This window comes from Taurulus bubalis, assembly GCF_910589615.1.
Source record: "Taurulus bubalis genome assembly, chromosome: 2".
Taxonomy (NCBI): Eukaryota; Metazoa; Chordata; class Actinopteri; order Perciformes; family Cottidae; genus Taurulus; species Taurulus bubalis.
Genome location: NC_136590.1, coordinates 45,574,100 through 45,601,273, shown reverse-complemented (window position 1 = coordinate 45,601,273; position 27,174 = coordinate 45,574,100). Strand labels below are relative to the sequence as shown.

General features: G+C 49.3%; 2 protein-coding genes across 2 annotated transcripts in view; both read right to left on the bottom strand.

Annotated features, from left to right (window-relative positions):
• Positions 1 to 203: 203 nt before the first annotated feature.
• On the bottom strand, positions 204 to 11,315 carry cep131 (centrosomal protein 131; the record flags this gene model as incomplete). The annotated part of the gene is made up of 29 exons (XM_079237955.1): positions 204 to 275; positions 361 to 421; positions 581 to 777; positions 861 to 1,038; positions 1,151 to 1,293; positions 1,546 to 1,620; positions 1,719 to 1,836; positions 2,047 to 2,154; positions 3,012 to 3,213; positions 3,298 to 3,400; positions 3,744 to 3,773; positions 4,027 to 4,143; positions 4,217 to 4,342; positions 4,521 to 4,658; positions 4,752 to 4,943; positions 5,049 to 5,228; positions 5,316 to 5,413; positions 5,546 to 5,678; positions 5,761 to 5,883; positions 5,964 to 6,058; positions 6,177 to 6,369; positions 6,747 to 6,860; positions 6,959 to 7,076; positions 7,168 to 7,347; positions 7,458 to 7,562; positions 8,630 to 8,757; positions 9,126 to 9,237; positions 10,947 to 11,041; positions 11,130 to 11,315. The coding sequence occupies 29 exons, from the start codon at positions 11,313 to 11,315 to the stop codon at positions 204 to 206; spliced, it is 3,720 nt and encodes a 1,239-aa protein (XP_079094081.1).
• Positions 11,316 to 13,481: 2,166 nt separating this feature from the next.
• rnf213b (ring finger protein 213b) overlaps positions 13,482 to 27,174 on the bottom strand; it is a 40,403-nt gene continuing 26,710 nt past the window's right edge. The window contains exons 49-65 of the mRNA XM_079237954.1: positions 26,861 to 27,112; positions 25,799 to 25,883; positions 25,666 to 25,700; positions 25,478 to 25,575; positions 25,241 to 25,391; positions 24,383 to 24,545; positions 24,187 to 24,281; positions 23,376 to 23,618; positions 22,575 to 22,704; positions 22,396 to 22,479; positions 21,951 to 22,107; positions 21,063 to 21,264; positions 20,895 to 20,972; positions 18,406 to 18,603; positions 17,297 to 17,386; positions 15,326 to 15,501; positions 13,482 to 13,793 (exon numbers count right to left, since the gene is read on the bottom strand). Of these exons, the coding sequence (XP_079094080.1) occupies positions 13,655 to 13,793; positions 15,326 to 15,501; positions 17,297 to 17,386; positions 18,406 to 18,603; positions 20,895 to 20,972; positions 21,063 to 21,264; positions 21,951 to 22,107; positions 22,396 to 22,479; positions 22,575 to 22,704; positions 23,376 to 23,618; positions 24,187 to 24,281; positions 24,383 to 24,545; positions 25,241 to 25,391; positions 25,478 to 25,575; positions 25,666 to 25,700; positions 25,799 to 25,883; positions 26,861 to 27,112 (2,376 nt within the window). The 3' untranslated portion in view covers positions 13,482 to 13,654. The remainder of the gene's footprint in view (positions 13,794 to 15,325; positions 15,502 to 17,296; positions 17,387 to 18,405; positions 18,604 to 20,894; positions 20,973 to 21,062; positions 21,265 to 21,950; positions 22,108 to 22,395; positions 22,480 to 22,574; positions 22,705 to 23,375; positions 23,619 to 24,186; positions 24,282 to 24,382; positions 24,546 to 25,240; positions 25,392 to 25,477; positions 25,576 to 25,665; positions 25,701 to 25,798; positions 25,884 to 26,860; positions 27,113 to 27,174) is intronic.

The window sequence follows — 27,174 nt, the reverse complement described above, 5'->3', positions numbered from 1 at the left end:
ACACGGAGGCATTCCTGCTCCAGAGGAAAGGTGGAGGGGAAGAAGAAGAAGAATTGGTGCCACCTGGTCTGCGGCATTTAAAATCAGGGAAGTTCAGTGCACTTCCCCCAGTTTGTGTTTTTCAAAATGAGGCAGGCCGAAGTCCCACAGGTCCAGTCTTGCTTCAGTGATGGATGGAGGGTTAGGTGGGGGTTTCCTGTCAGTCACTTCTCCAGCAGCTGCTTCCTCTGCTGCTCCCACAGGGCCTCCAGGTGATCCGCCCTCTTCAGGGCAGCCTATCAGAGGAGAGGAGGGACACACGCTGTCAATCATCTCTCACCCAGCTGTGTTTTTCTTCGTAATAATCGGGGGCCTGCTCACCTCGTGCTGCTTCCGCAGGTGACTGACAGTTTCCTCCTTCTTCAAGATGGCCGACTTCACGCTGGCAAAAAAAAAAAAAAAAGAGGACGTTAAGAGCTGAAACATGTAAATAGATCTCGAGGTACAAAAAACACATAATACAACTATAGCAGATCCCAGGAAAAGACTCAAACCAGCAGTGAATGCATGTTTTAATATTCAAAAGGAGAATAAACCGTACCGTTGGTGGACTTCCGTCAGCTCCTCCTCCTTCTCCCTGGTGACGCGCTCCACCTCCATCCGGAGCCTCGCCCGGACCTCCGCCACCTCCACCTTCACCCGGCGGTTCTCCTCCTCCGTGGCCACCAGCCGGTCGGCGAACTCCTGCCGTATGACCTCCGCCAGGCCGCGGCGCTCGTCCACCAGCTTGTCCCGGGTCTGGACGGGGAACGAGGAAGGCGGTGAGACGAGGCCTTCGGGGGGAACGTGGGTCTTACCCGCAGACGACCCGCTCCTCTTACCTGGGTGACGTCGTCCGCCTGCAGCTCTTTCTGCCGGAGCGCGGCCTGCAGCCGGATCAGCTCGCCCTCCGCCTCCGCCTGCTGCCGCCTCAGCTCCTGCTGCTTCTCCACGGCCGCCCGCTCCGAGCGCTCCAGCTCCTTCAGCTCCGCCTCGTACTTCTCCCTCACGCGCTTCACCCTGAGGACGCGGTCAGAGGCCGAGCGCGTCCGTTAGAACTCAGGTGACGGAGAAGAAGATGCAAAGATGCTCATCAATCTGTTCCCATGGCATCCGTTACACTTCTGCACACCTGTTGTCAGCGGCCCGGTCACACTCCTCTTTGTCCTTGCTGGTCTCCTCCTCCAGCGTCCAGATGGCGAGCTCGATCTCTTTGTCGCGTCCCCGGCGCAGCTCTTCTTTGAGCTGGCGCTCGCGGCTCAGCAGCCACGCTTCCTGCGGACACGCAAAAACACACAAAACACACACGTCACGCCGTCTTGTCCGAGACTTGTCTGTGACTTTACGAGAGCTGAGAGACGGGCCACGTTGAAAATGTTTTGACTCGTTCCCACGCGTATGAACTCAGGAGGATTCCGTAATGAGTCAATCTGAACATTCCTGCAGAAACCTTTGTCTTCACAGGGTGTTTAGTTTCGCTTCTCACACCTGGCCGTGAACAAGAGAACAACAGCGGGACAAACAAACCTCTTTTTTCTTGTAGTTTTCTTCCCACGCCTGCTTTTCAATGTCCAAACGTTCCTGCAGCGCCTTCATCTCCACCTGGGCACGCAGAACAACACTCAGTCAGCGTGTGTGTGCGGCGGACGCTACCGGAGGGGCGGCTACTCGTTAACGATGCGGTTCTACGTTCTCCTCACCTGGTGCCTCCTCTCCTGCTCCTCTCGGCTCTTGTCCAGCTCTTCTCGGAGGCTCCGCCCGGCCAGAGAGCTGTTCTCCTCCAGCTGCCTCCGGAGGTCCTCCAGCTCGCAGCGCTGCCTGCCGGACAGACGCAAAGAAGATGAATAAGATAAAGACAAAGATGCTGCATGTAGGAGGTACACTCGAGTCCATCACTCTGTTCTGCAGGACTAAATTCATATTTCAAATTATGGAAAGGGGCTTTGACTGGTGAACTACTTTGCATGGCATAATGTGTTGACAATTCATGATTCCAGGTTCTCCTGCAGACGTGACCTTTGCCCTCACCTCGCAGCCAGCTGTGCCAGCCTCTCCTTCTCGTCAGCCACCTCCTTGTAGAGACGCCTCCTCTGCTGCTGCAGAGACAGCTCCTCCTCCTGAAGCTGCTTCTCATACCTGAAACACACACACACACACACGCACACACATGAACAACAACACACAGGCTGCTAAAGGTTAACGCTGTGTAATCATGACCCACTGGCAGAGCACACAAACCAGCGACCGCTGCGTTTTAATTAACTCATCAACTCCAGCGGCCGCTTCCTGGAAACGGACTCAGCGCATTCCTCGTGCACCACGGATGCAAGTAGATTAGAAGCCTCCCTCTTCCCTCTTTCTCTCTTCATCTCTTCCAAAAATAGCCTCGAGGAGCACGTTGAATAAACTGAGCCTGAAGGCCATCTCTCTCAGGTGGAGATGCACGATGTTCACTTTGAAGCTGCTTCCTGTCTGAAGAGCTTTTCTTTCAGCTTCCAGTTCAAAGAGGTTGGACGTTTCTACGGTTGTAAGCTGCATGAAATATACAACTATCAATATAACGTATTTAATGTAAGGAAGGTTTGGTATAGTAGTATTAGTATTAGACCCTTTCACAGTTTGTAAACGCTGTGTAAGTGTAAGCAACAGAGAAACATTTACCACCAAAGATGGAGGACACAACCTAAAAACCGTGACTTTCCAGATCCGTGAGCAGTGAGTGAGTGGAATACATGAGCGAGTGACCCAGTATGTAGAGTCCAGACATAAACATGTATTTGGTGGAGAAACCCATGTCCGTGTCCTTCTAAAAGCCTTCAATCAATCTGAATTATCTGTGATTATTATCTACGGCAACCAGTCACCGGTTAAACCACAACATCGTTGATCCGATCCCGTCTGAATTCTGTAAAACGTGACATTTTAAAGCTGTTAACGGTTTAAATTCAATGTTTAAAGCTTGACAACTCGTCTGGACGGCGTGCCGCGCCCACCTCTGCTTGGCTAGCTCCCTCTCTCTGTGGCACTGCTCCTCCTTCTCCCTCTCCAGCTGCAGGCGCAGCTCCTCGCACTGCCGGACGTAGCGCTGCGCCACGCGGTCGTCCGCCTGCAGCAGCTCCGCCTCGTGGAGCGTCCGCAGCTTCTTCAGCTCCAGTTTGTGCTTCGAGATCAGCTTCTGGATCTCCGGCTCCAGACCTGAGGGGGAGGAACAGGACCAGGTCACGTTCTGCGGGTAAATATGGGTGAAAACAGAGGTAAATATACATAAACGGTCACTACCTTTAACAGTGATCTCTTTGATCTTCTTGGTTTTCTCGTCGATCCATTTCTCCCGGCGGATCTTCTCCGTGGCGCTCATCAGCTCCTTTAGCTTCTTGATCTCCTGCGGAGGGAAGGAGGGTAAAGGATGGAGGGGCTTTGGCGTCACAGGGGATGTTTCTCATGTTCAGCTTTCACAAGGCGGAGACAGCAGTGATAAAGTCAAGGGGGATGGAGTTAAGAGCAAAGAGGCCAATGAAAAACACCAGAGAGGCAAAAACAGGAGGAGAGACATCTAAACCAACAGCATGAATCCCAGTAAATCTAGAAATAAATGAGGCGACTCACATGCAGACAGACTGTCCAACAGAAGTAGTGAGGGACAGACAAAAAGGAAAAAGGAGTGGTAGAATGAGAGAGATGATCGTGCCATGGATGACCAGGTAAGAGGAGAAAAAATAAGTTACCTCGCACAAGGGACCCAGAATTTGCCACACCTAAAAGCAGATTAAATAAAAAAAACAGATATACGGAGAGGACGGAGAAAGACAGTGAAGAAGAAGAAGAGGAGGGAAGAACAGAGAAAAGACAGTTAAACAAAAGCAGCACTGCAAGGAAGTTACGCAACGCGACGGATGCAAAGCAGAAGCTGAGGAGGAGAAACACAAAACGTAGAAAAGTGCACGAGCAAACTCATGAATGTCCGCGGGGAACGTCTGATCGTCAACGAGTTGGGGAGCGTCTGCTCACCAGTTCGTGTTGCTCCTGCATCTGAGCGATCTTCTTGGTGTACTTCTGGTCCACGACCTTCAGTTCTCCCACCACGCCTTCGCAGCGCTCACTCAGCAGCTTCTTATCGTTGATCAGCTGAAGGAAGACGGGACGCGTTTTTAAAACCGTGAGAGACGATGGAGGAGCAGCGGGGTGAGGCGGTGTCTACCTGATCTATGAATGTGAGGTGTCTCTGGATGGTGGCTTCGTACTGCTCCCTCTGGAGCTGGAAGTTCCTGCTCAGCTCCTTCTCGGTCTCCTTCACGTGTCTCACGGTGAGCTCCCTCTGCTGGCCCTGGAGGACGGGCGGTAAAGAGGATGAGCCACCCTGAGCTCTGGGGCGACACCGTTAAGGTGCTCTGTAGAGTGTGTGTGTGTGTGTGTGTGTGTGTGTGTGTGTGTGTGTGTGTGTGTGTGTGTGTGTGTGTGTGTGTGTGTGTGTGTGTGTGTGTGTGTGTGTGTTTCCCCCTCACCAGTGCGGCCTGCAGCATGTTGACGGTGCGTTTCTTCTCCTCCAGCTGCAGCTTGATCCTCATCATGGAGCCGGTGACTTCGGCGGCGGTGGCGGACGCCTGCTCGACCCCGACCAGCTCCTCCTCCGACAACACGGCCTGAGAACACGGCAACGTATTCATGGCTTTTGTTACTACAACCGGGAAAATAAAATCCAACAACAACGCCATTAAGAACGGACAGTCGCCGACCTCTCGGTGCGACCCCGAAGTCACCGAGCGCGGCCTCTCCTGCTCGGACTTCTCCATCTCGTCCAGGAAGCTCATGATGCTCCGCAGCTTGGCCTCGGAGAGCAGGGCGCCCCCGTCTGGCAGCGCCGGGTGGTGACCCAGCTGGCCGTGGCGCTCCAGGTTGTCGGTGGTCAGAGAGTTGGAGTCTCCGTCCTTCACATGAGGCAGGTTTAAGTCGTGGCATCGCTGAATTAACCGCTTTATATGGCTGATGATCCGCGTACATGACTAAGAAATGAATACTTGTGTTCGAGTCACCTCATCGATCCAGGCGTATTTCTCTTTGCTGTAGCACTTGGGCTGTGCCAGCCTCTCCGGCTCCTCCTCCAGCAGCTTCAGGGTGTCCAGCAGCTCGTTGAGGGCGGTTTTGGACGGCGCCCGGCTGGACAAAGCTCCCTGCCGCTGGTCCTCCACGCTCAGCGACCGCTGCAGGATCTCCTGCAGCACGGAGAGAAACGAGCAGGCTTTTAAAAAGGGACGGAACGATTATCGGTCGACTATTTCTGAATCAGTAAAGTTCTTTACCTGGGAACACTGGGAGCCTCTGCAATTGGAGAAAGCTGGGGAAATGGCTCTGAAGCTGGAGAGATCCCCGAACTCAGCCACAGCGTTCAGATTGGAGTCTGGAAACATTGAAACAGTGACATTCATACTGCATGTGTGTGTATGTAAAACTGCCCATGAAATGTCTTGATAAAATAAGCAAAAAGCAGTTTAGTCCTCTCTGTATGTTGTCGCTGGTCCAGGAGGCTCACCTGTGTTCTTGGCTTTCACACCTGTAGGTGACGTGGGGCTGTTGTTGCCCGGCGAGGCCGAACTTTTGTTGGTGAGAGAAATCTTAGGCGGCTTCCTGCGTCCAACCGGCCTCAGACTCTCCAGCTGCAGCTCCTGCAACCGACCACCAGAGGGAGCCGTCAGAGCCTTAACGTGTGATGATCACTGTAATCAGGTTCTACGACGCAGTACGTACCTCAGGCGCGTTCCCCTGGGCGGCAGCGAGGCGGGACAGGCGGACTTTCTCTTTGTGAATCAACTTCCTGTCGTTCTGCTGATGCTGCTGCACCAGGCAAACGTCTACCTCGACCCGGTCCTCCTGCGAGGGAAACAGAGTTACACATCAGGAGAAAGGGAGAGCTGGGAATGGAGGAGGCGGAGAGCTCGGATGTGACTTACCTGAGAGCACGCAGAGCCTCTGTGATTGGACAAAGCCGGGGAAATGGCCCTGAAGCTCAGCTCAATCAAGTCAGCCGTGACTTTTAAATTGGACTCTGTGGAGACACATTACAAATCAATACACTTATTACAATATCTACGGCTCATGCCGGCCAGGACGAGTCATTAAATATCACACAACAATAAATGAATCTGACGTAAAACCGTACACACCCGTGTTCTTAGCCTTCACGCCGGTGGGCGACGTCGGGCGGTTGTCGCCCGGCGAGGCCGGACTTCTGTTGGTGGGAGAAGTCTTGGGCGGCTTCTTGCGTCCGGCCGCGCCCGCCGGCCTCAGACTCTGCAGCTCCGCCTCGGCCGCACGCTGAGCCTCTGCAACCCGCTGGGCTCTTTTCTGCTGCAGCTCCTGGAACGCACCACCAGGGGGAGACAAAGGACTGTCGTGAGCCGTCGTATTCCAGGGGAAACGACCACAAAAGATGCTGCTTTCAAATGGTTATCTTAGCTTTAGCATCTACTGAACAGCTCCATTGAGCTTTAGCTTGAGAGGAGTCGTCTGTGCTTTTGTCTGTGGTGCCGCCACAGACTATTTGACACTGGAGAATCTCTACCTGGAGACTAGAATTTCTTAAAAAGAAAACCTGTGTAATTTGCTGGTGATTTTAAACATGTTTTTAAAATGCTGCTGGGTGGAATTGGATCCACGGTTTTGGGATTAAGAGTCAGAGTCTCCCTCTGTGCTGCATCAGCAGTTTGTGGACGTGGTGAATCAGAGCTGGGTACCTGGATGGCAGCCAGGCGGGCCAGGTGAGCTTTCTCCTCCCGAATCCGTTTCCTGTCTTCGTCTCTTCTCTGCGGCTCCGGGCGACTCTCCTCGTCTGTCCTCTCCTCCCGCTCCTAAAGAAAAAGAGGGAAAAACAGAGATAAGCGTGGCGGAGAAAGAGAGAGGCGACGGAGGATAATAAAAAAAAAAAAAGGCGAGGACGGGTTGATACCTTTCTTTTACTGGCGAGGATGCGTTTGAGCGCCGCCTGGTTCGTGTGCCGCCTCTTGGCATGGCGTCTGTACCAGCGCTGGATGGTGACCGCTGCCTGGTTCACCTGCTGAATAAACCTTTAAAAAACACACACAAAAGGAGCCGCTGTGAGTCCCGGGAGAACGTTAGCGCCCAGAGAGCAGCAGAAACGGCGTCGGTGGGTCTGACCTCTCGGCCTCCTCCTCGGTGACCTCCCTCCTCCTCGGCGGGACGGGGCTGCCGCGCTGCGCCGGCACCGGGGATCTGTTGTTGGAGGCGGAGGACGTCGAGGAGAAGTTCTTCTGGGACTTCGTCAGGGAGCTGTTGTCTTGTGACACCTCGTCGTTGGCTGTGGCCTTCAGGATGTTGCTGAGAGAAAAGCAAAACTCTGATTGTGATCATAATAAATGAGTCGGATGAGTGCTGTTAAAATCTCCAAACCCGCGTAAGCGAGCGATGGCGTGGACTTGAGGACGTACTTAAACGACGGCCTCTGGTTGGAGCTCTTGGGCGTGAGCGGTTTCTCAGAGTAGTTGTTGTGCAAGATGGTGGTGACGGAGTTGCCCACAGCTCCCTTGTTGCTCCTGGGGAGAAACACAAAGATGGTGACGCCCTCCAGGAGACACCGACGCCTTTCTACACTTCACAGGAATTCTGACCACGTTACAAACTCAATATTCAGGAAAGAGAATTCCTGAAGGCAGAATCAGCTGCCGTGATCGGCAGGTATGAAACGTGAGTGAGAGTGTGTGTGTGTGAGCGTGTGTGTGAGCGTGTGTGTGTGTGTGAGCGTGTGTGTGTCTGTGTGAGCGTGTGTGTGTTTTTTGTAAGTGTGTGTTTGTGTAAGTGTGTGCGTCTGTGAGTGTGAGTGTGTGTTTGTGTGTTTGTGTAAGAGCGTGTGTGTGAGCGTGTCTGTGAGTGTTTGTGTGTGTGTGAGCGCGTGTGTGTGTGTGTGTGTGTGAGCGTGTGTGTGTGTCTGTGTGTGTGCGTGTGAGCATGTCTGTGAGCGTGTCTGTGTCTGTGTTTTTTGTAAGTGTGTGTTTGTGTGTGTGTGAGTGTGTGTGTGTGTGTGTGAGTGTGTGTGTCTGTGAGCGTGTCTGTGTGTGTGTGTGTCTGTGTGTGTCTGTGAGCGTGTCTGTGTCTGTGTTTTTTGTAAGTGTGTGTTTGTGTGTGTGTGAGCGTGTGTGTGTGTGTGTGAGTGTGTGTGTCTGTGAGCGTGTCTGTGTGTGTGTTTGTCTGTGAGCGTGTGTGTGTGTGAGCGTGTGTGTGTGTGTGTGTGTGTGTGTCTGTGAGCGTGTGTGTGTGTCTGTGAGCGTGTCTGTGTGTGTGTCTGTGAGCATGTGTGTGTGTGTGAGCGTGTGTGTGTGTGTGTCTGTGAGCGTGTGTGTGTGTGTGTCTGTGAGCGTGTGTGTGTGTGTGTCTGTGAGCGTGTCTGTGTCTGTGTTTTTTGTAAGTGTGTGTTTGTGTGTGTGTGTGTGAGCGTGTGTGTGTGTGTGAGTGTGTGTGTCTGTGAGCGTGTCTGTGTGAGCGTGTGTGTCAGTGAGCGTGTCTGTGTGTGTGTTTGTCTGTGAGCGTGTGTGTGTGTGAGCGTGTGTGTGTGTGAGTGTGTGTGTGTGAGTGTGTGTGTGTGTGTGTCAGAGCCGCTGCCCACCTGTTGTTGGCAGTGAAGGTGGCAGCCAGAGCGATGCCAGGCTCCCTCCTCTTCCGGCCGGTGGCAGAGTCCACGCTGCCGGTGCTGCGGGAGCTCGAGTGCAGGGAGAACGCTCGGGGCTGGTCGTCCTGGGAGACCGGAAACACACACTCGTTACCGCGACAACCACGGGAATATTGACAAAAAAACTTAAAATCTGAAAAGGAGGAAGCAAATACTTTCGTAAAACTCTTGAATTCTGGTGTCGGCCATGACGTTTAGCTACAGATCAGGTCTCTGCCTTTAACCCATCCTTAGTATTAAAGAGTAGTGTGCTGTCTAAAGGCTCATTTATCTGGCCTTTCATGTACTTATGTTGTAGTAAATAATGTACTTATACACCGATGTATTAATGCGAGGCTTCATGCAGAACGTGGCAACACATTTCCTTGGAAAAAGCACAAAAACAATGTATTTATATTAAATCAAATGTCAGAGCGCGGGCGAGGGCGACTACCAGGATGTTCCACGTGGTTCTGTCTGCTGAGGCGTTGCTGAGGCTCGCCAACTTCTGACGTCCATCTGAGCCGCTGTCGAACAGAGACAGGTAGTCCTCACTCCGGTCCTGACTGGAGACAAACACAGGTTTCATGAGCAGGGTTCATCACATTCTGACCAGTGGGTTTCCATGACTTTAAACCAAATGTCCATGACAAACATTTAGTGAAGTCTGGGTGTAAACAGTAAAAAGTGAGTAAATGTAGTATTTAAACTAACAATGAAAATACAAAGCATACAGTAAACCTTAAATGACACAAATGAATGAGACAATAGTTTGATTAAAAGAATAAACATTTATATAGATGCCTGTATGTATGCCTGCTTATATTTTTTAAAAGCATATTAACTATTTCAAACTCAGCATAAATGAACAACATGAACACATGAATATAACACATTTACATGACTTTTAGGATTTTATTTTTTTCCAAGGACTTTTCCAGGTTTTCCATGACAATATGAACCCTGCATGTGGAACAACACGTGATCCTAAAACCTGGGGAAATAAAACCCAAACTACCGTGCAAATAGTAGGAAGACTCCACTAGAGTGGGGCGAACGAATACTTTTGCAATTTGGGTGAACTGTATTTTTTTAATCTGTCCTTTTAAGTGGGTTTGGAAAGGGCTTAGCAGAGCACGACACACAATTAAACAACGCCACGCAAAGCAGGAGCCTCGAGTCGTGGCTTTTAGTAGATTAAACGTTGCAGCGACAGCTGCAGACATGGGACTCATCCCCGTCCCGTCTCCTCCCCAGAGAACCGGTATCCAGCACTGGTGTCCAGTGTGTGGCAGCTGACCGTCTGCGGAGGGGAACTCCGTTGTGGATTGCATGTGAACGGGTGCCTGCATGTGTTGATCCCTGAGCCTGTCATCCATCCTTCAAATAGCCGCACACACCAGCGCCTCCGTCGCGGGCCGACCCCTCGTCTGACCCGGCCTCCGCCGGCATGTGTGCTGCTCGTCTGGAGACGCATACAAGCGAGCGCGGGGGTCTTCGGTGGGGGAGTGGGGGCGCAGCCAGCTGGCCCGATGAAAAGCAGTCTGACAACACAATTGAGGCGACACATTCCTTTACTTTCTGCTTCACAAGAGGGAGGCGCACAGATGGGAGGAAGCAGCGGAGACCCCATGACGGCCCTGAGAGACCCGGAGGGGGTGTCGCTGGTATTTAGAATGTCTTTACATTTAAAGCCCCTCTGCTCTGCATCCTCAGAGGCAGAGAGGGAAGGCAGCTGCCGGACAATAGAGCCAGAGCACGCACACACACTTATCCTTTCACCGCTCCTGGTGAAGGGGAGGGGTAACCCGACCCCTCTAACCTGGGACAAAGCAAGAACCCTGCACCCCGCAGACCCCTAGCAACAGCCGCCCCCTGCTCTCTTTATCGTGCCGGAGCCGGCGCGCCACAACTCCCATTGTTGCCGCTGAAGCGTCGGGGCTGCCAGCTGTTGCTCGCTGAAGAGACGCTCTGGTTTAAAAAAAAAAGAGCAAAGACTCCGGGGTCGCTCCGGGCAAAACACGAGCGCCGTCCGACACGCCTTATCTGAAACGCACACATTCTCTTCTGTCGTTTTGCAAAAACACGGCCTTCATATTTCAGATACTCGTGTGTCACTGTAACCGACAACGTCACGATCCAACCGAGGCCCGAAGAGCACACACTGTACCCTGCAGCTCCATGTCAATGTCAGTGATAAGGAAAGAAGGGATACCACTGTGTTACAAGCATGATCAGTGAGTGTTATTACATTATCACATGTATGAGTTGGCACCTTAAGCTGATGTTGGCCTGCTGGTTCACCTGCGTGGTGCTGTTGCACCGCCTCAGGTTCTTGATGGAGCGGGAGCTGCCGAAGCTGGCGTCGCCCTGTGGATTTAAGAGGGTTGGTAAAATATGTTGGCAAACATTACTATCCATCTATCTATCTAACTAACTATCTATCCAGACTCCTCACCAGCGTGTTGCGTTTCCCTCTGCTGTCTCCAGCCACGCACACCGACACGGACCGGGAGAAGTACTTCCCCGGCGATGCGCTGCTGGGTCTCCTGGACACGGAGAGCTGGGAGCCCGACAGGCTGAGGTCCAAGGCGTCTCCGGAGACGCCGGCCGGGATGGACGGAGGGCTGCGGGTCGTCTGCATCCTGTGAACGGCCTGCGGCCAACGCAGCGAGGAGAGGATTTAGAGAGGAGACACGAGGCCACGCGTTACGTTACGTTACATTTAGCTGAGGCTTTTATCCATACGTACAAACTCAGAACAACAAGAATCAAGAAAGTACCATTTCTTCAAGAAAGTTAAACTACAAAGTGCCATCAGTAAGTAACATGTAAGTGCTACTAAAGCGCTACTTTCCTTATTCAAGGTGTAGTCAGAAAAGATGTGTTTTTACTGATGCGACGCTGTGAGCCCAACAGGACCTGCAGGAAGCAGCTCTCCTCAGGCACTGCTGACATGTTTACACTGTGGGGTGTGAGTGTGTGTGAGGGTTAATATCTGTGTGTGTGTGTGTGTGAGTCTGTGAGTGTCTATGTGTGTGTGTGTGTGTGCGAGGGTTAATATGTGTGTGTGTGTGTGAGTGTCTATGTGTGTGTGTGAGTGTGTGCGAGGGTTAATATGTGTGTGAGTCTGTGAGTGTCTATGTGTGTGTGTGTGCGAGGGTTAATATGTGTGTGTGTGTGAGTCTGTGAGTGTCTATGTGTGTGTGTGAGTGTGTGCGAGGGTTAATATGTGTGTGAGTCTGTGCGAAGGTTAATATCTGTGTGTGTGTGTGTGTGCGAGGGTTAATATGTGTGTGTGTGTGTGTGTGTGAGTGTCTATGTGTGTGTGTGAGTGTGTGCGAGGGTTAATATGTGTGTGAGTCTGTGCGAGGGTTAATATCTGTGTGTGTGTGTGAGTGTGTGCGAGGGTTAATATGTGTGTGTGTGTGTGAGTGTCTATGTGTGTGTGAGTCTGTGCGAGGGTTAATATCTGTGTGTGTGAGGGTTAATATGTGTGTGTGTGTGTGTGTGTGAGTGTCTATGTGTGTGTGTGAGTGTGTGCGAGGGTTAATATGTGTCTGTGTGAGTCTGTGAGTGTTCTATGTGTGTGTGTGTGAGTGTGTGCGAGGGTTAATATGTGTGTGTGTGTGTGTGTGTGTGTGTGTGTGTGTTTGTGTGTGAGTCTGTGAGTGTCTATGTGTGTGTGTGACAGGGTTAATATGTGTGTGTATGAGTCTGTGCGAGGGTTAATATCTGTGTGTTTGTGTGTGAGTGTCTATGTGTGTGTGTGTGTGTGAGTGTGTGCGAGGGTTAATATGTGTGTGTGTGAGGGAGTGAGGGAGCGAGTGTTTTTTGTGTGTGTGTGAGTCTGTCCGAGTGTGTAGGTGTGTGTGTGTGAGTGTCTGTGAGCGTTATAGTGTTTATGTGTATGTATGAGAGTGTGAGTGTGTGTGTGTGTGTGTGTGTGTGTGTGTGTGTGTGTGTGTGTGTGTGTGAGAAGGTGTGAGAGTGTATGTGAGTGTGTGTGGTGTGTCTGTCTGTCTGTGAGTGTGTGGGTGTGTGTGAGTGTTTGTGAGCGTGTGTGTGTGTTAGCTCTGCTAGCTAACGTCTCGTCTCCGCATCAGGATGGTGAAGCGTGACAGCTTTGATAAATACCGCTGCGTATGAACGAGCACGAGCAGCAACAACAACAACAACACATCGTCGTCAGTTAGCATAACATCATTTACAAGCTAGCTATTGGTACGGCCGTTACTAACGGTCACCAAACCGCTACTAACGGTCAACATAAAGTTAGTCACCTTATTGGCTGTCGACGTCATTCCAATACGACGACGTTTTCTTTGCGAGCGTTATTTAATCCGTTGGTCAGAAATACAGAAGAAAAGCTCCGTTAACGCCTTTAAAGTTTCTCCCGTTGAACTCCGACGACTTCCGCTTGCTGCTGCCGGACCCCTCGCGCTAAACGTCGGACGGCTCCATCGTTCTCTCCCGCGGGTTTAATTCCTCTGGTTCCCAGTGAAAGTCCTCCGTTCACTCAGTGGACAAACAACCCAGTAACGCGTAACACCATCTCTGTGGTAACGAGGGCGCCGCCTCTCGACGCCTGTGATTGGCGGAGAAAAGAGCATTGGCTCTCCTAGCGTAGCTCTGATTGGCTGGGCCGAGCTGTCCGTCTATTGGTGTGGATTCCGAGGGGGCGTGGCTAGAACAACGGTTTGGTTGACTTTGCAAAGGGAGGCGTGAGGGCAAAAATCACATTTTTTGTGTGTGTTGGGAAATAAAAAAAAACTCTGATTTATTTATAGTGATTTTATTGATTGTTCCCATACTCCTCACACACAGAGTAACATAAGCAATAGGCCCGCTTCACTTCATTTGCACCACATCTGTCACTTTCAGACCAAATATACAGAAGGATTTATTCACAAGGAATGAATTACATGCATATATCCCATGAGTATTAAAAACAACAATGACAAAAACAAATCTAGAAATCATCTATCTTCTTTTAAACTCGACAGCAGCCGTCCACACGTCGGCCCCGTGTCCCAGGGTGAAGTCCTCCGATAGAGACTCGAGCCCCTGCAGCGCCGGCAGGTTTTTCTGCTCCAGCTGGCCCTCTAAGGTGGACTTGATGCTGGAGGGCGTGAAGAAAAACAACCGTTAGCGCTGCATCCATTGTTGACACCACAGGCCTATTCACTCCCCTGTCCAGCTGCTGCCTGAATAGAAGGGACTGTGGCTGTAAGCTGCTCTCCCTGACAGATGGCTGTGGGGTCACGCTCCGGTCCTGGAAGTCAGAAAGGCTCCAAATCCCAGGGGAGCGCCCCGGGTGAGACCTCCACACTTTACTCTGACTAAAGCTGCTTAGAGCCGGTGGATTCCTTTAGACCAGGGTGGTAATCTTTGACCTGACAATGGCCACACGTCTCACATTCATGAGCTCACAAACACATCCTCACCTCTTGGGTAAACTGATGTCAATAACGCAAACGTTGTGGGGCTGGTTTTACCATTTGGTGCATGACCAACACACAACTCACAAATGGTGAATTGGTTGTGTTTTTCCGTGCAAATGGCTTGTGCGTGTGCGTGTGTGTGTGTGTGTGTCTATGTGGGTGTGTTGTGTGCGTGTGTGTGCATGCAAGTGTATGTTTGTGTGCGTGTGTCTGTGTGAGTGTCCAAGTGAGTAAGTGAGTGAGTAGGTGTTTATGTGTGTGTGTGTGTGTGTGTGTGTGTGTGTGTGTGTGTTTATGTGTGTGTGTGTGTGTGTGTGTGTGTGTGTGTGTGTGTGTGTGTGTGTGTGTGTGTGTGTGTGTGTGTGTGCAAGTGTCTGTGTGAGTGTGTGTCTGTGTGAGTGTCCAAGTGAGTAAGTGAGTGAGTAGGTGTTTATGTGTGTTGTGTGTGTGTGTGTGTGCAAGTGTCTGTGTGAGTGTGTGTGTGTGAGTGAGTGAGTGAGTGTCTCTGAGTGTCTGCGAGTGTCTGTCCGTGAGCGTGTGTGAGTGTTTATGTGTGTGTGTGTGTCTGTGAGTGTTTGTGTGTCTGTCTGTGAATGTGTCTGTGTGTGTGTGTGTTTGTGTAAGTGTGTGTGTCTGTGAGCGTGTGTGTGTGAGTCTGTCTGTGAGCGTGTCTGTGAATGTGTGTGTGTGTGTATGTGTAAGTGTCTGTGAGGGTGTGTGTGTGAGTGTGTATGTGTGTGTGTGTGTGTCTGTGAGCGTGTCTGTGAATGTGTGTGTGTCTGTGTGTGTGTAAGTGTGTGCTTGTGTAAGTGTGTGTGTCTGTGAGCGTGTGTGTGAGTGTGTATGTGTGTGTGTGTGTCTGTGAGCGTGTCTGTGAGCGTGTCTGTGAATGTGTGTGTGTGTATGTGTAAGTGTCTGTGAGGGTGTGTGTGTGAGTGTGTATGTGTGTGTGTGTGTGTCTGTGAGCGTGTGTGTCTGTGTGTCTGTGAGTGTCTGTCTGTGAGTGTGTGTGTGTGTGTGTGTGTGTGTGTGTGTGTGTGTGTGTGTGTGTGTGTGTCTGTGAGTGTCTGTCTGTGAGCTTGTGTGTCTGTGTGTCTGTGAGTGTCTGTCTGTGAGTGTCTGTCTGTGAGTGTGTGTGTGTGTGTGTGTGTGTGTGTGTGTGTGTGTGTGTGTGTGTGTGTGTGTGTGTGTGTGTGTGTGTGTGGCTCACCCCCAGTGTGGGCCGTAGCCCTGCTCCGCTGCGCTGCTCAGCTTCAGCAGCAGGACTTGGTGCAGCTCCGAGGAGAAGGCGTCCACGTCTGTGACGGCGAGGAAAACCTTCAGCTCCTTCCTCTCCTCCTCCGACAGCTTCTGCCGGAACGCGGAGGGAAGCTTGGGGAACGGATCCTGAAACGGGAACACGGGTTCAGTGTGAATCTGCAGAGGCTGCAGCGCCGGACGAATTCCTCAAATTCTGTTTTTCATTGGGGTCAGATGTAAGGGCCAGCCGTGTCAGACGGCACACGCAATGATCCCAGAACATTTAACTCTGCTGGTGTTCGGGGTCAGCCGAGGTCACGGGGGAAACACACGGAGTCATGGATTCCTGCCATTTAAATTCTTAAAGGGTCAGTTTAACCGTTTAAAACAGGACTATGGTCTGTTATACTATTTATTTCTGCCACATCTAATAAAAGTCCTGCAAATGTATTAATTGTATGTATATATGTGTGTGTGTGTGTGTGTGTGTGTGTGTGTGTGTGTGTGTGTGTGTGTGTGTGTGTGTGTGTGTGTGTGTGAGTGAGTGTTTATGTGTGTGTGTGTGTTTCTGTGTGTGTGTGTGTGTCCGTGTGTGTGTGAGAGTGAGTGTTTATGTGTGTGTTTCTGTGTGTGTGTGTGAGAGTGAGTGTTTATGTGTGTGTTTGTGTGTGTGTGTTTGTGTGTGTGTGTATGTGTGTGTGTGAGTGAGTGTTTATGTGTTTTTGTGTGTCCGTGTGTGTCCGTGTGTGTGTGAGAGTGAGTGTTTATGTGTGTGTTTGTGTGTATGTGTGTGTGTGTGAGACTACGTGTGTGTGTGAGTGTGTGTCTACGTGTGTGTGAGTGTGACTGTGAGTGTGTGTTTGAGAGTGTATCTGTGAGCGTGTGTGTGTGTGAATATCTGTGTGTGTGTGTACAAGTGTATGTGTTTGTGTGAGAGTGTGACTGTGAGTGTGTGTCTGTCTGTGTGTGAGCGTGAGGGAGTGAGTGAGTGTTTATGTGTGTGTGTGTAAGAGTGTGTGTTAGCTCATCATGGAGTAATGGATTTCTGTGATTTAAATTCTTAAAGGGTCAGTTTAACCGTTCTGAGTGAAACTATACTTGTGTTTCTTAATAAAAGTCCTACAAATGTATACATTTTATTAGATATAATGATATTATAATATAATGTATTGTATATTTCATGAGAGCCTGAGAGTGATACATTCATTTATTTTAGAAAAATAAAAAATGTAAATGATTAATGATCATTTAATGATCTGTTATGTTCTCTTTCTAGGCTTCGTGATAGGCTGATCTGAAATGTCTGAATAGTTGGAAATAAAACAATTTTTGGAATTTGTGTACAACGCTCTTCTCATCTGCCGCACATGTTTAGTTAAAATATCTCCATTTGGGGGCTTTTCCACACACAATATTGATATATGTGAATGTTTGCGATTAAATCCGCGTATATTTACCGTAAAAGTCGGGTAACAAGTCGATATTACCTTCGGTGGGTGTCCCCACTAGCTCCCTGCAGTAGCCAGCTAGCGTTGCTGCTAGTTCCCCGCTAACTCCCGGCCCGCTAGCTTTCCACTAACCACCGCTAGCTCTCGCTATTTCCCCGACAACCACCGAAGGTAGCGGGACCAGCCCCGGCTCGACACCCGACTCGGGCAGAGGGAACGCGGGCAGTAGCAACAGCAGCGGGGAGCTAGCAGCAGCGCTAGCTAGCAGCAGTAGCGGGGAGCTAGCAGCAGCGCTAGCTAGCAGCAGTAGCGGGGAGCTAGCAGCAGCGCTAGCTTGCTACAGAGGGGACAACCACCGAAGGTAGTAGCGGCTTGTAACCCGACTTTTACGGTATATATTTCTGCCACCTCTTAAAATCTCCATGCATCACACACGCCTCCGTGAATATTTCACCTCGATCCGCCGCCGTTTACACGTTACATATGTAACTTACCTGCTTTATGTTCAGCATAAGCTCAGATTTCCAAGAAGTCAGGAGCTGCCAGGTGGAGACGCTGTGTTCAAGTCTGCTCTCCCTCAGACCCTGAAGAGAAACCAAAGAGACGGTTTAATATCTCAGCAGAAAGAGTTTTAATCTCAATCACAGCTCTTATGGGGTTTTATGATGTATTTTGTCTGCAGACATTCTTCATTCTGTATTCAAACTCATGTAACTTGACAGTGAACATTGAATGTTGCATTGCACACTTAAGTGGAGATTGACTTCACAACAATAATTATTGTTCATCGTTCATGCAAGTTTCAAAAGGGTGTTAATTGATTTTCAAAATTAAAAAAATTAATGGAAACCAAAAAACATCTGGAATGGTGAATTTTCCAAAAAATGTAAACTTAAATTATGATTTAAAGTACATTGTAAGCAGGGTTCATACACATTCTGACCAATGTTCCATGACTTTAAACCAAATTTTGAGCAAACATTTAGTGAAATCTGGGTGTAAACACTAAAAAGTGAGTAAATGTAGTATTTAAACTAACAATGAGAACACAAAGCATACAGTAAACCTTAAATGACACAAATGAATGAGACAATAGTTTGATTAAAAGAATAAACATTTATATAGATGCCTGCTTATATTTTGAGCGTCTTTCTTTTAAAAGCATATTAATTATTTCAAACTCAGCATAAATGAACGACATGAACACATGAATATAACACATTTACATGACTTTTACTACACTTTTTTTTTTTTTTTCAAGGACTTTTCCAGGTTCTGGAAATAACCATTTTAAAATTCCATGACTTTTCCAGGTTTTCCATGAGCGTAAGAACCCTGTGTAAAGTGACTCTTAGTGAACTAAGTCAGGATAAAAACAAGCACATTGCTGGTATGGAGCTGAATACTGTTTTAAATATCAGAGCCCACAGTGAGACTCCTTTATTATTCCATCTATTTCCACAGATTAGAGTCAAAAAGTAGTATTTAAATGTGCGTTTTAATGAAAGGAAAACAACCCCGTGAAGCTGCACTGCTCCAGAAATGATGTCACCACGTTCTTCACACAGTGGCGTCAGGAACATGTCTGTGTGGAGGGTTCTACCTTGGCTACGCTGCTGGTGATCTGTGGCTCCAGCTGCAGCGCGTCGGCGAGGTAAGACAACAGCCTGGCCTGTGGTTCCCCGCCCGCCTTGCCCAGGAGGCGGAGGCCGATCTCCAGCACGTACAGAGCGTCGCAGACGTCGGTGTAGGAACGCAGAACCGTTCTCATGGCGCTGCTCACGGAGCCCTTCAGCGGTTCCTGTAGGGCAGACGGGGAGAGTGAAGGGAAGGAATCTGACCGCTCACGAAGCGAAGCGACCTCCCAGAATCCCACAGGGGAACGACCGCAGCGTTCTAGAGGCCGTCACACACCGAGGACGGAGAACAAACCACACCGTATCACATCTATTCACACCGGCAGAGATGTGAGTCGGAGACGATTTTATCACTTTTTCACTAAAAGTTCTGAATGGATTTACAGGCAAAACAATAATAATCGGACCGAAAAACAATAATTTCACTTTTTTGCACCGCAAAAAAAAATCGGGGTCCGTGTTGAAAACTAAATATGTAAATAAAGCGCAAGCTTTTTGGCATCCAGATTGTTTTTTAGAAAGACTGACAGCGAGAACATGGAGGAGAGCATGGAAGAGAACATGGAGGAGAACATGGAGGACGACATGGAGGAGAACATGGAGGAGAACATGGAGGAGAACATGGAGGACGACATGGAGGACGACATGGAGGACGACATGGAGGAGAACATGGAGGAGAACATGGAGGAGAACATGGAGGACGACATGGAGGACGACATGGAGGACGACATGGAGGAGAACATGGAGGAGAACATGGAGGAGAACATGGAGGAGAACATGGAGGACGACATGGAGGACGACATGGAGGAGAACATGGAGGACGACATGGAGGAGAACATGGAGGAGAACATGGAGGACGACATGGAGGAGAACATGGAGGAGAACATGGAGGAGAACATGGAGGAGAACATGGAGGAGAGCATGGAAGAGAACATGGAGGACAATATGGAGGAGAACATGGAGGAGAACATGGAGGAGAACATTGAAGAGAACATGGAGGACAATATGGAAGAGAACATGGAGGAGAGCATGGAGGAGAACATAGAGGACAATATGGAAGAGAACTTGAAGGAGAACATGGAGGAGAACTTGGAGGAGAACTTGGAGGAGAACATGGAGGAGAACATGGAGGACAAAATGGATGAGAACATGGAGGAGAACATGGAGGAGAACATGCAGGAGAACATGGAGGACAACATGCAGGAGAACATGGAGGAGAACATGGAGGAGAACACAATCCGACTGCCCGTCTCAGAGACCTGATTGGTTGCAGATGAATCTGACCGCTCACGAAGCGAAGCGACCTCCCAGAATCCCACAGGGGAACGACCGCAGCGTTCTAGAGGCCGTCGCACACCGAGGACGGAGAACAAACCACACCGTATCACATCTATTCACACCGGCAGAGTTGTGAGTCGGAGACGATTTTATCACTTTTTCACTAAAAGTTCTGAATGGATTTACAGGCAAAACAATAATAATCGGACCGAAAAACAATAATTTCACTTTTTTGCACCGCAAAAAAAAATCGGGGTCCGTGTTGAAAACTAAATATGTAAATAAAGCGCAAGCTTTTTGGCATCCAGATTGTTTTTTAGAAAGACTGACAGCGAGAACATGGAGGAGAGCATGGAAGAGAACATGGAGGAGAACATGGAGGACGACATGGAGGAGAACATGGAGGAGAACATGGAGGAGAACATGGAGGACGACATGGAGGACGACATGGAGGAGAACATGGAGGACGACATGGAGGAGAACATGGAGGAGAACATGGAGGAGAACATGGAGGACGACATGGAGGAGAACATGGAGGACGACATGGAGGAGAACATGGAGGAGAACATGGAGGAGAACATGGAGGAGAGCATGGAAGAGAACATGGAGGACAATATGGAGGAGAACATGGAGGAGAACATGGAGGAGAACATTGAAGAGAACATGGAGGACAATATGGAGGAGAACATGGATGAGAGCATGGAAGAGAACATGGAAGAGAACATGGAAGAGAACATGGAGGACAATATGGAGGAGAGCATGGAAGAGAACATGGAGGAGAACATTGAAGAGAACATGGAGGACAATATGGAAGAGAACATGGAGGAGAGCATGGAGGAGAACATAGAGGACAATATGGAAGAGAACTTGAAGGAGAACATGGAGGAGAACTTGGAGGAGAACTTGGAGGAGAACATGGAGGAGAACATGGAGGACAAAATGGATGAGAACATGGAGGAGAACATGGAGGAGAACATGCAGGAGAACATGGAGGACAACATGCAGGAGAACATGGAGGAGAACATGCAGGAGAACATGGAGGAGAACATGCAGGAGAACATGGAGGACAACATGCAGGAGAACATGGTGGAGAACATGGAGGAGAACACAATCCGACTGCCCGATTCAGAGACCTGATTGGTTGCAGATGAAGACCCGGGTAGTGAACTGGTCTCACCTGGTGGATCTTGTCCCGGACCTCTTGGAGAACCACAGAGAAGTCCTGCAGCTGCCTGTTCAAGAACCTGGAGGAGTCCTGGTCGTGACGGGAGAGGAGAGCCGGTTACAGACGCTTTGCTTTCACAGACGTGCAGCTGTGGGATCGCTTCAGATCGGTTCTCTTTACCGCTTGGATGAGAGGTTTCCCGGCCAGGAAGCGGCGGGCCAGCTGGGTCTGGACCCCCGGCAGGTCGTAGGTTCTGTCCGTCTCCCCGCCTCCCTTCAGGGTGTAGTGGCAGTGGGAGAGAACCAGAGGCAGCAGCTCTCTCTCCGGGCTGCACAGCGTCAGCTGGGTTTCTGATACGCTCTCCAGAGGAACCTTGTAGTCACTGCAGGGGAAACAAACATGGCCGCCGGGTTAAACGCTGCCGGTGCAGGTGACACTGGCACAGAGCGACGTGTCTCACTCTGCATTCAATTGTTTTGACAAAAGAACCGAAAACTCAAAGGTTTCACTTCCTCCATAGTTCTGGAGCTTTCGACCACGAGACAGCCTCTTCATCAGAGGATGCTTTGACCGAGAGAAACGGCCGAAAGCTTCAGAACAAGTGAGTAAAGGGACCTGGAGAAGAAGGAGAGGAAGAAGGAGAAGGAGAAGAAGAACGAGAAGAAGGAGAAGGAGAACAAGGAGAAGAAGAAAGAGAAGAGGGATAAGGAGAAGAAGAAGATGGAAAACGAGGAGAATAAAAAGGAGAAGAAGGAGAAGAAGAAGAAAGAGAAGAAGAAGAAAAAGGAGAAGAACAAGAACAAGGAGAACAAGAACAAGAACAAGGAGAACAAGAAGAAGGAGAAGAACAAGAACAAGAACAAGAACAATAAGGAGGAGAAGGAGAACAAGAACAAGAAGAACAAGAACAAGAACAAGAAGAACAACAAGAAGAACAACAAGAAGAAGAACAACACGAACAACAAGAAGAAGAACAAGAACAAGAAGAAGGAGAACAAGAACAAGAAGAAGGAGAACAAGAAGAAGGAGAAGAACAAGAAGAAGAAGAAGAAGACCCTCGGTACTGACCTGTCCTCCTGGCGGCTGGCGCTCACCAGGCTGTTGTGAGTCTCCAACAGGAAGTTCACCAGCGTCCGGAGACACGCCCCCGGTCCGTGTCGACTCGGAGTCAGAAACTCTGCTGAGCTCTCGGCCGTCAAGTTCACATCCAAACCCAAGTCTGCTGCTGTAAATACACACAGGCACCAGAAACATATATATACATATATATATATAGCCCCGTTTATAATAATAATAATGAATCTATCGATAAACTTTATTCAAATTGCTGTAGAAATTACTTTTAAAATCAAACCGTTCTTGCAAAGCTTATCCAATAAACACTTTAATTTGATCGTGTAAATCACGTAGTAAGTGCTCCATAAACTAAGGTTATTGATATTTTTAGCTATATGTTATATTATGATTTCTTTAGTTTCTAATTGATGTGAAACGTTCACACATCAGCTCTTACAGTTGTTGGCCACCTCGGCTCTGAGGTAGCGCCACACCTCCATGAACGTCTGCACTCTCTCCTGCAGCCTCTTCCTCTGGAACCCTGACAGGAGAACGAGAAAGCTCAGCATGTGCATCCCCGTGTATTTGTTGTTGTTGTTGTTGTTGTTGTTGTGGTGAATTAAAAGGTCGATGTACCCGCTGGAATCTTGCTTAACATCTGTGCAATAGTCTGGTCTGCAGAGCGCGAGGCCAGAGGAAGCCTCAGCAGGTCGGACTGCAGCGCCGCCAGCTCCGGTAGGTGATGCAGCCGCCGCACACAGTGGATCTGTGGGAGGAGGCAGCACACGTCAAACAAGAGGTCACTTGTGTTATTACGATAATCTGGGGTGATTAAATGTATTAAAACATTTTAATATTCACTGAGAACGAGGCTGCAGAGCTGAGAGCCTCAAAAACACCTGAAAAAACTTTGAGTCCATTTTTTTCCAAAAGCAACGGAGCGAAAGTTAAAATACTGGAGAAAGAGACAAAATATTAAAATAATAAAACGCTTCACAATTCCTGCCCGACCTTTGTGTTTGTTGCGTGACTTTAAAAATATTAACGTCAGACTTTTTTCTGCTTCTTTTGTTGTGTCACGGTTTCAGAACGAGGAAGACGAGATAACAGATAGGATGAAGGCTCTACAGGTACAGGTAAAATGGTGCATATGGCTATATCTGTTTCTAGTAACTGCTATTTATTGTCGGACTCAACAGATTTCAGTTATATTTGTACATATGATTGGATTATGATTTGAATATGTTGAATATATGTGGCACTGAAACAAAACAATACAATATCTAGTATGGGTTTTTGATGCAGATTAAGCTTCTAAACACTTTCTATTATTCAAATAACCTCAGATCAGGACTTAAAACGCGTCGGTGCTTAACTATCCAGTAAAACTGGGTCCCAGTAAAAGGAGCTCCCGTGGCCCCTGTTGAGGATCGGTACCTTCTTGAGGAACAGGCTCAGCAGGGGTAAGGGCCCCTCGGCTTCTCCCACCAGCTGCGTGAGGCGCTCCACCGTCATGGACTCCAGCAGAGTCCAGAAGGAGGAGCGGTGGGTCGGGCAGTCGGAGGGCAAGGACAACATGGCCCCGGGGTCCCCGGAGAGGAGGGTCATCAGGGGACTTCCAGCGAGTCCGTCGTCACCACCGATTCCGTCCTGAGCCTCAGCCAGACGCTTCTGCAGACTCTGCAAACAGGAGAAGCAAGCTTCTGTCACCCTGTCGCACAAAACAAGCAGCGCACTGCTTTACAGTGTGAGTTCAGCTGGAAACCAATGGATATGTGTATTTAGCAGCGTTTTGATGGATTCAGGTCTAAATTAAGTATTTTTATTCTACATATTGTGTTTTAAATATGCGCAGTGACTGCCCTCTACTCAGGTTTTGCAATTACATTTAGCTGTTAGCTGATCTGGAGCCAGGTGACCTACCCCAAGCGCTAAGGCTAATCGCTAGCAAACACATACAACAGCCCTGCATATATATGCTCAAATTCACAAATGTATATAAGACTTTACACTTTATAGGTAATGATAAAAGTTCATTTGTAGCACTTTTACGCAACTACAATCACAACAATAGTCAGCATGCTAGCAATTAGCAACACGCTAATTAAAAAAGGGTCACGGACGTTAATTTAAAAGCAGCAAACATGCTAAATGTCACAGCAACGTACACCGAGCCCTACTTTTGTATTTACAGGGCAGAGGCACCAATAAGTAGTGAGTTTCTCTTTAAACACATCGTGTTCCTCACTTGGAGCACCGGGTTGACGGCAGAATCACAGACCAGCTTCTCCCAAAGCTGCCGTCCTTGTCTGGAGGACAGATCCGGTCTGCCTCCGCGGGAACCTTATGTGAACATTTAGCAGAGTTACGCCACCTTCTATCTTTTCACTCTCTCTCTCCGTGAACATTAAAAGCAACACAATGGTCGGACGAGTTAGAATCACCTGGGGATTCTGCGCACGTATTGAGGATCAAGTGAACGGTGACTGCTGTGTCGTCCATGTTCTGGTTCAGCGCCTCCCCCAGAACACACAGGTCCTTCTCCAGGTGTCTCCACAGGAAGGTGAGGACGTCACCGGGCCTGGGGTGGATCATGTCACCAACTCCCTACAAGAAACAAACACCACAGGAGGATAAATATACAAAACGCCATCGTTTCAGTACGGATTCGGCCAATTGGCTTGTAGCTCCGTCACTGCGAGCTAAACACTCAACAAAGTCACGACTGTTTGCTCGAAATCTTCCACCGTGAACTAAAAACACATATTTTCCGACTATACCTTATCGTAAAAGTCAGGGTATAAGCCGCTACTACCTTCGGTGGTTGTCCCCGCTAGCTCCCCACTGCTGCTGCTAGCTCCCCACTGCTGCTGCTACTGCCCGCGTCCCCGCTGCCCAAGTCTGGCGTCGAGCCGGGGCTGGTCCTGCCAACTTCGGTAGTTGTCGGGGAGCTAGCGGCAGCGCTAGCTGGCTACAGCGTGGAGCTAGCAGCAGCGCTAGTTGGCTACAACAGGGAGCTAGCAGCAGCGCTAGTGGGGAGCTAGCAGCAGCGCTAGTGGGGAGCTAGTAGCAGCGCTAGCTGGCTACAGCGGGGAGCTATCGGGGACGACCACCAAAGGTAGCAGCGGCTTGTAACCCGACTTTAACGGTACTTATAGCACTTTGAGTTTATCTTTCTCGAAGAAATTGTACTTTCTTGATTCTTGTTGAGTGAGTCTGTCCTCATGGTTGAATGCCCTTATTGTAAATCGCTTTGGATAAAAGCGTCAGCTAAATGAAATGTAATGTAGTGTAAGTCTCACTCTTTCGTCTCTCGTAGCGCCTTGGAGCATGGCGAGGTGCGTGAGCAGCCGCAGGATGCAGGACTTGGCGTACGTCATCTGCCTCTCTGGGGCTTCGGACCTCTGGTCCACATCTCCCAACACGTGTCCGGTCCGAGTTTGATCCCCGTCACTTGATACGAACAAGGAAGAGGAAAAATAACTCAATATTTGAGTGAAAATGCCGCCACAAAGCTGGATGACTGAAGAGATTCATACCTTCGCGATTGCGTAAATCCTGGTACTGGGTTGTGATTCTCCCCACCAACTAGGGCTCCACACTCGTGACATATTGCTTTAGCCACCGGTTTACCACACTGTGGGACAAAACAGGAGCATTAAATGTTATATATATATATATTTCTGTCTCCCTGGTGAAACCCTGTGAAGAGGGAAGCAGCTCATACCTCTGTCACAAAGAACGGATGTCCGTTAGCGCAGTCTGTAAAGATGTAAAACACATTATATTATATTATTATAACCTGGTGGACAATTCAGAGAGAAGTTTTGATAAAATCCTTAATAATCTAAAATACTTACGGAACAGCTGCGCCCTGTTTCCTTTAGTCAACCACTGTTTGACTTCACTCATGTGGTCATCGGGCATGGTTGGCAGAAAGGACTTCTGGGAGGGAAAAGTGAGTTAATGCGCTACATTCATGGAGTAAGGTATTTTATAATGAGCACACCCTTCTGTGTGGACCAGCCCTTCTGTGTGAACGAGCCCTTCTGTGTGGACCAGCCCTTCTGTGTGGACGAGCCCTTCTGTGTGAACGAGCCCTTCTGTGTGGACAAGCCCTTCTGTGTGGACGTTTGCATGTTTTCCTCGTGTCAGCGTGTCTGTCTCTATGTGTCAGCGCTGCTGGGATGGAAGCTAAGCTAACACAGCTACGACCTAAAGCTACTCCACTACCCAGCATGCTCCTGGCTGTCTGATATCCTATTGCAAAATAATAAGGTGGATGAAATAAAGACTTCAAGCGAACCCAGCAGCAGGTCGGTGACTGTTGTGTACAGAAACGCGGCTCCATCGTGGCACTGGACGGGCGGACATCTTGATTTATTCCCTCAGTAAACATTGTAAACATGAGTTTATGTCTTCATGGGTTAAAATGCTGCATTCTCTCTCCTAACCACAAGTGGGCGACTCCTCTGGTTGTATAGAAGTCTATGCTTCATGTGTTAAAGCTGCATTCTCTCTCCTGACCACCAGGGGGCGACTCCTCTGGTTGTATAGAAGTCTATGCTTCATGTGTTAAAGCTGCATTCTCTCTCCTGACCACCAGGAGGCGACTCCTCTGGTTGTATAGAAGTCTATATAAATGACTCTACTTCTCTTGATGTATTCCCTCAGTAAACATTGTAAACATGAGTTTATGTCTCAATCTCTAGTTTCAAGTCTTCTTCAATACAGCATGATGCTATGCTAAAATTAAATTATGGTCATTTAGGGTCAAACAGACCATAAAGCAGGGGATTATAGAGGCGGGGCTACAAGGTGATTGACAGGTCGACACCAGAGACGTATACAGTTATCTTCTTATATACAGTCTGTGATATTTTGCGAGATCCCTCTGCCTTTGAGTGAGAGAAGCGTCTTACTGTGACAGTCCGAGGCTGGGAGGCGATCTGATGAAGGGGAACCAGCAGAGTGTTTCCAGTGAGGACCACAGAGTCCAGATGGACCAGCAGCTCCAGGAGGGTCTGTCTCTGAGCAGAGAGATGAGCGTCGATGCGGAGGCCCGAGTGCGGCCCGCCGATCCGGTTCAACAGAAGCGCCGCGCAGAACTCCCTGAACTCCTTGAACTCCGCCGGCTGGACGCTCTTCAGGAGCTCCTCCAGCTTCGCCAGCGCCTGTGAGTTCATGGAAGAGCCACGTGTTAAAGAAAAAGAACGTGAATCTACTTTTGACACGT